Genomic DNA, 9,971 nt, shown 5'->3' with positions numbered 1-9,971 from the left:
TGCAGCTTCTTTAAGCAGAGATTTTTAGAAATCTGACTGACATCCTGCTTTTGATTAGAAAAAAACATGAGTGAGTGGGGGGAATGAGAAATAACGCATCAGAGTTTATTTTACACTTTTAAAATGTGCCAGTTTTTATCTAAAACTAAGATGTAACAAGGTTAGTCTAAGTGCTATTTTACTTTAAGCTGTGTTAATATTATTTTACTATTTTAGTTATACAAACTGAATTATTACAGCATCTGCTGTGCTTCGGTTCTGGCAGAAGAACATTGATTTATAAGGAAAGGAATGAAAATTGCTTCCTGGATGAACCCAGGGGCAGTACCAGGGTACAGTAGAAGATAAATATGGATTATTTTGAACTTTGAATCATACATATCATATTTTATGTGGGCTTGTTATGGCAATTTTTTTGTTTTTTATTCTTGGCCTCTACAAAAATGATTTTGCTTGCTTTACAGTATATTTTAGGCTACAATGTGAAGCCGTTCAGTCCTGGGAGGAAATGTAAATCCCTTTGGAGTTGTCTCAGGAACGATATTCGCTTAAAAAAAAAATGTCTGCCAAATCAAATATGCAGAACTACCCCCTGTGGTTCCCTCTAAGCTGAGCAAGTGAGCAATCGCGCACCGCTCACATGGTCTCCCCACACAGAAAATCTGCGCTTCACACACAAAAAAATCCAGTCTGAATTGGAATTAAAGTAAATACATGTATTTATTTTATTTCGCTGATTTTCTGTGCGCGGAGACTGTGTCAGCAGTGCACGATTGCTCACGCGCTCAGCTTAGAGGGAACAGTTGGGGCTCTTGCTAATAAGAGAGAAGCTACAGTCAGCTTTAATACCCTGTATTTGAACATATTGCAGTGCGTATTGCATTGCTTTTTGTTTGTTTGTCTGTGGTAGAAAGTACCATTTACTTTGCTGTTGTCTGCTGGGGTTGCAGGATCAGTGCCAGAGATGCCAACAGGATCAGTAAACTAATTCAAAAGTCTGGAACCATCATTGGCCAGAATCTGGAGGCATTTGAGTCAGTGGGGGACGGGAAGTCACTGAACAAACTGCTCTCCATCATACCCACTCCATGCCCCACAACAGAGACAGCAGAGCGCCGTCTCCCTCAGACTTATTCAACCCCGTTTCAGGAAAACGTTCCCACCTTCTTTTCAAAACCGTCAGGCATAAGATTCCCACACTTTTAGAAGCTGTTTCTCAGATTTATAGTGTGTATATTATTTATTCATACATTTTTTACTACCCTTCTGCACAATATCATCCTTACTTTGTTTTTAACTTTTCTTTAATGTAACCTCATTTTCATTTTTTTCCATTTTTGTTTGTTGTTGTTTTTTTTAAATCATTGTCACAATATAAGATACTTACTAAGCATCTGTAGTACTTTTATTTTACCTAAACATACCACAGGTACGCAAATAAATGTGCAATTGTATCACATAATCTACATATGGCATATTGTGCAGTTTACAAGGTTGAGGTTGAACCGAATTGAAAACCAACAGCAACATGAAATAAATTCAGCAGTAAAAGATGAAAACACAGTCTTTAGTTTCACTGAGCATCACAGACACTTTCTGCCAAAAAAACATAAATAAAAGTTTGGTGTGGCACTATTCACCCTTTATACATCAGCCTGCCCTCCCCCTTCTCCGTAGTTTTCGCGCAGCAGCCTCCGTGTTTTACTCGTGGAGTAAAGGTACCTATCCTCACAGAGTCTGCCACTGGGTGTGAAGCTTCACAGGTCTGGTTGTTGTGTTTGAGCGGATTAAAAAAATCCTTATTATCCACATCCGCATCCCCACAACCACCATCATCAAACCAGCGGGGGCAGGGAGCAGAAGAAGAAGATGGGGTGCTGCTCGGCGCGATGCATGTTGATCCTCCTGTGTTGTTTGCAGCTGGTAAGAGCTTTTCGCACATGATGCTTCGACATAAACACATCTGTTTAGGCATCAGGCCAGCTGCTGTCTATCCCCTTTAATAACTCAAAGCAACCTAAAAGAAAAAAAAAAACAAAAAACAACAACAACAGTAAAAATGCTATTTAAAACTGCATGTTAATGACTGTTATGCTTGAATCACTTCTTTGTTGTTTATAGTGAAAGAAGTTCCGCAGCATTAAGCTTTAAGGCTTCAGTTTTTTAAGACTATATTAAATTTAAGACCATTTAAGGCAAACTGCGACCAAAAGCAGGTTAAACGGTTTTACGCATGTTCTTTCATTCACATTAACTCAGGTTTGTCATTCAATTATACCGCAACAGTTGGTAATAAATTAAATTATAGTAAAATTTGCTAGTAAAATCTAAAAAGCAGAAACGCCTAAACGAACTGCTCTTTTATTATTTGCCGTTTTGTTTTTTGTTTTTGTTTTTTCTGTTAGCGCTTCTGTTACAGTAAAGTCAATTTATTTGGGACTTTTGTTCGGCCAGTTGAAAATGACTGCATTATGGCATTTTATAGATCAAACAATTAGCAGAATAGGCTGTAATGAAAATAGTAGGCTACTACTTGTTGACTGCAGCAAATCATTTATTGTCTGTAGCTGGCGATTTTAGTTGAAGGTGGAGAATAGCAGTGACCGCCCACCACCACAATAAAGGGCTGCTCCCACTTTGCCCTCCTCCTCTGTGTTTCCCACCCTGCCCCCTGTATGGCTCACTGGGACTGTGACCCCAGAGGACATGACACTATAAACCAGCTGTATTTCCCTGAGAATGCTTTGTCTCCCATGGCTCAGTTGCCTTGGAAACTTATAAAAAAACAAGGTCAAAGATCATGGTCTAACAAGACATGGCAGCATAGGCTCAACTGACACTCACTGCTGTTTTAAAATGCACCTAAAACTATTCCCTGCAGATTACAGCGCTGGAGAGGCAGGTGTTTGACTTTCTGGGGTACCAGTGGGCTCCCATCATGATCAACTTTTTTCACATCATCATGGTTATCCTCGGCCTGTTTGGTGCAGTCCAGTACAGATCACGCTACGTTATAATGGTAAGTCTAATACTGAGTGTTGTCTCATAAGAAACAGCTGTTTTTGGTTTGTCATTAAAAAGTTCATTCAAGCTTCCCCTCGAGAAAATCACTACTGTGAATACACAGTAGTCAGGCTCAATATAATGACTGCTAACTTTATTTAGACTTACCAGCATCTCCACAGCTACTTAAATCACATGTTCTATCCGGAGTTGGCAGCAGACCATGTGAACTAGAATGGCAACCAACTTTGACAGAGGAGTCAGAAGAGTGCAAAATTATCTGTCTTATATTTCAGGGGCAATGCAGGAGGGAAAACAGGAGAGACAAATTCTCAAGGTGCAGAAACAGGTCAATGAACTCCCCACACACTGGGGCAGCTGACTGTGAGCACACAATATCTTCAGCACAAAGGTCGCGCTTTAAAACAAGCAGCTCAAGCTGACCTCTTTTTAGTTTAAGAGACATCAGGGCTACTTTCCAAAATCTGACCTGCACATGCCCTGTCCGCTCAGTGTGCTCCTTTGTCATACTGGTTTCCACAATTGCTGCAGAAACAGTAAGATACTCTGGACCAAATAATTAAATTGTGATAGCACTGCAGAAACATATCTGTGGTATGGTTGTTTAAGTTTTTCATTACCAAACTGTTATGAATCAGTGTAACTTACAGCTGAAGTATATCAGGAGAGATCAGCTGAGTGGGCACAGTGACATTATTGGTCTGGTCTGAACTGCTGAGGCCTCTCTATTATGCCAGTGCTGGTTATATGTGAGATATATATGAGTGGCCACTTCCAGGACTGTCACAGCCAATAACCAAAACGAGTCCTACTAGAAAACAACATACTAGAAAAAACCACTAAAAATGGCTTTTACACTTCCTTTTTGCGAGAATTACAAAAACAAGATGCAGTTTGTTTAGTGCAGATTGAAGTGCCATCTAGGCTATTTTCTCCCATTTTCATGTCATTGTACCAAGCTAAGCACTAAAATGATCAGTATTTTGTGCACAGACAGAGGTTTTCAGCCTTTGTTTTCCATCTAATGTATGACAAAAAAGGGTAAGACATTAAAAAAACATAATGAAACGCATTAAAAAAAAAGCCCCACAAAATATCAGGTAGTCAGTGGAAAAAAGCAGCTCCCTGTGCTATGCAGCATTAACTGTGCTGGTAGTGTATGGTATGGTGTTTGTGACCAAAACCATCTCATGTTAAGTTTGTAAGAAAGCTGAGTAGTATAATAACACCAAGCAGCAGTGAGCTGGGTTGATCTGGATTATTCTGAATATGTCATGGTAGTATAACTTTACTGTATTTAACAGGAAAAAAATATACTTTTTATTATATAGTGATATATATATATATTATATATATTTCACTACATCTCAGCCCAGCCAACCTCAACCTCAGTCCATGCTGTCATTCCCAGTGTAATTCTGTGCTTCTGTTTTCTCAGTACCTGCTGTGGACGTTGTTGTGGGTTGGCTGGAATGTCTTTGTGAGCTGTCTCTACCTGGATTTGGGAGGGCTTTCAAAGGTAACTTTAATGGTCACGTACGTGTCAGGTAATTAGGGACCAAGAGCTCCTAAATACAATGTTCAGCTCTGTCCATGTCACTCCTTTCAAGATCTGCCTCCAATTACAGACTCAGAGTGACAGACACCTTACAGCAATGTGCCTATCCTCAGCCGCAAACAAGTCTCGTTAAGTTGTTTATGTACACTGTCTGCACTCGGGAAGACCAAACCCTAATTATAATTTAGGGAAATGACGACAAATTTTAAAAATAAAACTGTTCAGAATAATTTTCAAGTCAGTCATTCAGTCTTGTCTTAGCTCCCCGAATACAAACAATGCTGTATTTTAATTTTAATGATGGTTGGATTCTGTTCACTGATTTAAAATGTAACATTTGGTCGAGTAAAACATTTCTTAGGCATTTCTCCTGCAAATCATCCCTGTGTAGTGTTTTTATAACTGGATCACTACAGTTATGCAATATTTATTAGTGTTAGTCTGTTATATCAATTTGAAGATGTAGCAATGCAAGTCTCATCAGCTAGTTACATCACAGCAACTCAATGTATGTACACATGTAGACATGGTCAAGACAATATGGTCAGAGGAGAATAAGCAGACTGCTTTGAGCTGGTAGAAGGGCAACAGATACTTAAATAACCACTTGTTACAACCAACATATCGTTAGCTTCATAGCATAAGTGCCTAAGTCATTTTTTTGTGTTTTCGGAAAACAAGAAAAAACTAATTTTCTAAATTTTAGAAAATTAGTTTTTTCTTGTTTTCCGAAAACACAAAAAAATGACTTAGGCACTTATGCTATGAAGCTAACGATATGCAGAAGAGCATCTCTGAATGAACAGCATGTCGAACCTTGAAGCAGAAGACTACACCAGGTGTCTTTCTTGTCAGCTAAGAACTAGAAAATGTGGGTAAAATTCACACAGGCTTACCAAAACCAGACAACAGAAGATTAGAAGAATGTTGCCCGTCTCTATTTGTGCCAAAACATTCAGAATAGGGTCAGAATTTAGGTTAAACAATATGAAGGCATAAATCCATCCTGCCTTGTATTAGCGGTTCAGGTTGCTGATGGTGTAGTGTTATGGGTGATATTTGTTTTGGCACACGTTGACCCCTTATTGCCAATTTACCATTGATTAAATAAATAAATAACAGCCTACCGGTTCTGTATTAGTGTTGACCATGTCCATCCCTTTCTGACCACAGTGTAAACATCTTCTGATGGCTGCCTCCAGCAGGATAACGCACCATATCACAAAACTCGAATTCATTTTGCTGTACTTAAACAGTGAACAGATCACAAAAAGAGCACCTTTGGGATGTGGTGGAATGAAAGCAGCAACTGTGTGATGCTATCATGTTAAAATGGGCTAAAATCTCTGAGGAATGTTTCCAGTAACTTGTTAAAGTTATGCCATGAAGAATTAAAGCTGGGCTGAAGGCAAAGGTCAACCTAGCACTGGCAAGGTGTACCTAATAACATTTCTGGTAAGTATATGCTTGTAGCAACACTCTTACGTGACTGGTGCATAAAGAAAAAGGACAAAAAGTAAAATTAGGTGAAATAAGACTTGGTTCTTAGTGCATGGATTCATTTTCACTAAAGTCAGAATAAAATTTGTACTGCATTGAGTTTTTTATGTTTTCTGAATTTTATGGATATCGTGCTGCTTTTCAGGCTTAATAATATTAACAAAATGAACTACCACCTGTCTGTTTGCTCCCTTAAGGATGGTGATATTCTGTCCTTCGGTGTATCCTCACATCATTCCTGGTGGAAGGAGAATGGGCCGGGATGTGAAAGCGAGAGACTTCCCTCTGCTGGATGGAAGAACCAGCAAAATCCAGAGCTTACCACAGTGCTGAGCTGCTGGCTGGAATACCAGTACATAGAAATCCTGCACTGCATCATCCAGCTCCTCGTATCAGTGAGTCTTTAGTTTTGTTCAACACTTCATTTAACAAGACTTTAAAATGGCACCATTGCCAGATGTCGCCTTCACAGCAAGGGCTGGTTAAAAAGTGAAGTGGAAAAGCTGTCTTTTCATGTCATTAGAGCTACACTGGTCCAGAAATCCATAAAAATAAGATCAGCATATGTCACCCCATGACAACAAAACCAAATAATAAAATATGGCAAAAATAAAAAAACATGTGTCATTACCCCAAAACATATGGACATAACTGTATTTATATATTATTTAATGTAATTTTAATTGTAATAAGCATGCATCAGTACACCTGGGAACTAACTGTTGCTTAGCAACAGAATCTGTAGATTAGTAACAGAGCCGATATTTAAGAATAACATCATATTATCACACTAGAGAGAGCTGGTACACACTTTCAGTTTGTGTATTATCTACAAAAGTGAATTACTGCGATATTAGGTCCTGTTTTTGAAAACATTTTGAAGCCAGTTCAATCTGCTGGGTGTGATTTATTTCAATTTTGTTCAATTAATGAATCTATATTTATGTCTTTTTTATACAGCACTTCATTTCTCTGGTCAACACTGGGTTAATTTACGTGACTAAAAGTAGTTTTAATTATTCACTTCAAACAGAATATAAAAAAATTGACGGTTGAGTCTGTTTGATATCAGATGTCGTGGAGACTCCAGCGACACTTAAAGTAATAGAAATCTTTATTAAGTGACCAACGTGTTTTGGCTTGTGGCCTTCATTAGGGGATCGTGATGAAGGCCTACTTCCTTACACAAAGTATTGCATATGCTAAATACACTCAACACAGCAGCTCTGCCATAAATTCTGCTTTTATAAAGCGTGTTTTTCAGGTTTGCTTATGATTAGGAAAGGTTGTGTTTTTGAAATACCAGTAGTTGGTTGTGGTGTTCTGGACTCTATTACAAGTGCCTTAATTTCATTGATAAAAAGAAAAATATAGTTCTGATTTGATTTTGGCAGATCTTCACTTCTAGTAATGTCCTCACACATTCCTATTTTGGCCACTTGCACTTGTGCATTTGTGATCTCCTTCTGTGCTCAACTTAAATTTCATGTTGACGAAGGAGATACTGTAGAATTGCAAGAAGCCGTACTTGCAAGTAGAGCAGGTGGACAAAGATTAAGTCTTCAGTGTTCCACATATTGAAGACCCAATCACTATTAAACTGAAGACTTGGTCACATGATGTCATCTGATTGGTTGATATTTTCTCTGTATTATTGTGGGGTCCTTACCGTACAGTATAAATCGCCTTAAGGTGTATGCTGGTGAACATGTATATTAAACTGTGTTTGAGTCCTTATGTGAAAATTTCTTCTAGCTGATGAACGTCAGTTGGAGAAAAAGGTTTTGATTTAATAAAGTCATGGCAAGCAAGACGTAGTGCAGAGGTTACAATGAATCTTTTCAATACAAATTCTTTCTTCCTACGCACCTGTTGTTCATTCAGGTGTGCAGAGATTTTAAACCATTAATATCTAAAACAATTTCTTGTGTAATACTTTAAGAGTACATCTACAGACAGATAGTTTCTCTGAGTAGGAATGCAAATAAGATAGCTAACTGGAATTAAGAGGTAAGTTATTATTTACATGTTTTTTTCCCACTAACTCATAAAATCTTTCGCTGTCAGCAAAGTCTACTGTCTGCTTTGTGTTTTGCGTTAATATTAAAAGACAGAAGATTTTAAAATATGCTGTTCTTTTCTTATGCTTTTGTGATAATCCTACAGCTCCCGGGATTTGTTTACGCCTGCTATGTGGCCAGCACATTTTTAGAAGAGGATGACAGCTGTAAGTGTCCTCCTGATCAATGTCAAATACAATCTCATTTTCTTACATTATCTAATTTATTGGATAACAATCCATTACAAAGAAACGGCATGTTTATGCACGCCTTTCATTCATTTTGTGTTATTTTTATTTTAGTTAACTTCATTGGTGAGTTTCACCATCCATCCAAACCCTCTAAGTTGCTTTTCTAGTGTTACAATCCATTGGTAAGTAGCCCACATTTGTTTGCACTCATGTAAGCTAAGCTAGGCCCATCCTCTGCTGCACAATGTATTTCCTATGTTTTTTGTTTTTTAGATTATAAATAAAAAAAGTGAAAAGCTGAGAAGGAACTAAGGAGAAGATCAAACAACTCTGCAGAGTCTGATAGTGCGTCATCTCTGGCATGGTCAATAACACTCACACAGAGATGCCTAATCTCACTGTGTACGTTTCTCACACTGTGGCCTGATTCAAAAGAGGAGTCTCCAGTCTATTGCATGTTGATATTTTCTAGTTTTATCCAGTAGTAACGCTACCTCTCAGCATGTATGTGAAAGACTGTTTGTAGGTCCGGCTGTCTGACAGAATACTGTGGTTCTAAATTTGTACATATGCAGCTGGTGTTCTTTCTGATGTTTCATAAAATGTACAAATTATTATTATGTGTAATTTCAATTAGAAGAATGGAGGACCCCAACGTGTATAATGTGTGTCATCAGTCAGTGAAATAAACTGTGTCCACAATTTGCCTTATAGTGGATTACTGCTAATGTTCATCTAATGTTTATTCATTCATATACAGTTTTACCTCCATTAGTGAAATGTAAGTACATTTACTCAAGTACTGTACATTACTTAAGATTACATTTCTTTGTGTGCAATTTTGTCTCGTGTACAGTTTAGATTAAAAAAAATGTTGCACTTGTTACACTGACAGCTTTAAATGCTAGCTACATTTAAAATTAATTATGTGAACTTATAAAATATATTTCATTTATCACCAAACTACCAAACAGTAATAAAAGAAAGAGTAAAAAATAAAGTAATATAGCAATGTTGTCATTTACTTTAGATGATTTTGTACCACTACTGCACAAAAAAGCATTATGAATGTAAGTGACTGTAATTTGATTATTCATCCCATATTTTGTAAATTATTATTATTAAACATAGTGTTATAGTATAGTGTTCTTGGACCATTTTCAGTTGATTTTTTTTTTATTTATTTGTTGTTTGCTTTCAAATATTTTTTCCCCTTAAGAGATTTCTTTTGTCATACTGGATTGTATTTTATTGAGCTACAGTTTATACTGTTCCACTTATTTAGGTTATTTTGATATATTTCGTGTTTAAAGATAAGATATACTGATTTATTTATCCCCAAAATTTGGACCTACAGAAACATTTTTGTCATGCATATTTCAGGATTCCGTAGCATTATTTCAAATGGTTCGACTTAACTAAAAACGTCCGAGAAAAATCCAAATAACCTCTGAGAAAAATTTTAATTTAAATTAACTTAATTTTTGACCTATGATTAGTAAGTTTTAAAAAAAAATCGGTGGCAGAAAAAAAACTTCCATTCCTAGAAAAAATGTTTTCTTAAAAAGCCGTAATTAGAATTAGATTCCATACCTTTAAGAAATGATTTAATCAATTAATTTATTTTTAATAAAAAAA

General features: G+C 37.0%; 1 protein-coding gene across 2 annotated transcripts; it reads left to right on the top strand.

Moving 5' to 3' along the window:
• Window positions 1-1,672: 1,672 nt before the first annotated feature.
• On the top strand, window positions 1,673-9,875 carry nkain5 (sodium/potassium transporting ATPase interacting 5). 2 transcript variants are annotated; one of them, XM_005930661.2, is made up of 7 exons: window positions 1,673-1,923; window positions 2,882-3,019; window positions 4,463-4,543; window positions 6,280-6,477; window positions 8,249-8,309; window positions 8,445-8,515; window positions 8,607-9,875. In XM_005930661.2, exons 1-6 carry the CDS (start codon window positions 1,870-1,872, stop codon window positions 8,498-8,500), a joined length of 588 nt encoding a protein of 195 aa, XP_005930723.1. In that variant the 5' UTR covers window positions 1,673-1,869; the 3' UTR covers window positions 8,501-8,515; window positions 8,607-9,875. The 2 variants fall into 2 exon arrangements, with proteins under 2 accessions (XP_005930723.1, XP_005930724.1); XM_005930662.2 differs by lacking the exon at window positions 8,445-8,515.
• Window positions 9,876-9,971: the final 96 nt, after the last annotated feature.

The sequence above is a fragment of the Haplochromis burtoni genome, unplaced genomic scaffold (genome assembly GCF_018398535.1).
Source record: "Haplochromis burtoni strain Fernald_Lab_line unplaced genomic scaffold, NCSU_Asbu1 Contig_134, whole genome shotgun sequence".
Classification (NCBI taxonomy): domain Eukaryota; kingdom Metazoa; phylum Chordata; class Actinopteri; order Cichliformes; family Cichlidae; genus Haplochromis; species Haplochromis burtoni.
The sequence above is the reverse complement of the archived record's forward strand: the minus strand, read 5'-3'. Positions and strand labels throughout refer to the sequence as shown.

What these genes read in the sequence shown, in the direction of transcription:
- nkain5 (XM_005930661.2), top strand. Translation starts at nt 1,870, where the DNA reads ATGGGGTGCTGCTCGGCGCGATGCATGTTGATCCTCCTGTGTTGTTTG. An exon ending in ATTTGGGAGGGCTTTCAAAG is followed by an intron (nt 4,544 to 6,279) that starts GTAACTTTAATG and finishes TGCTCCCTTAAG; the next exon opens with GATGGTGATATTCTGTCCTT. An exon ending in TCATCCAGCTCCTCGTATCA is followed by an intron (nt 6,478 to 8,248) that starts GTGAGTCTTTAG and finishes ATAATCCTACAG; the next exon opens with CTCCCGGGATTTGTTTACGC.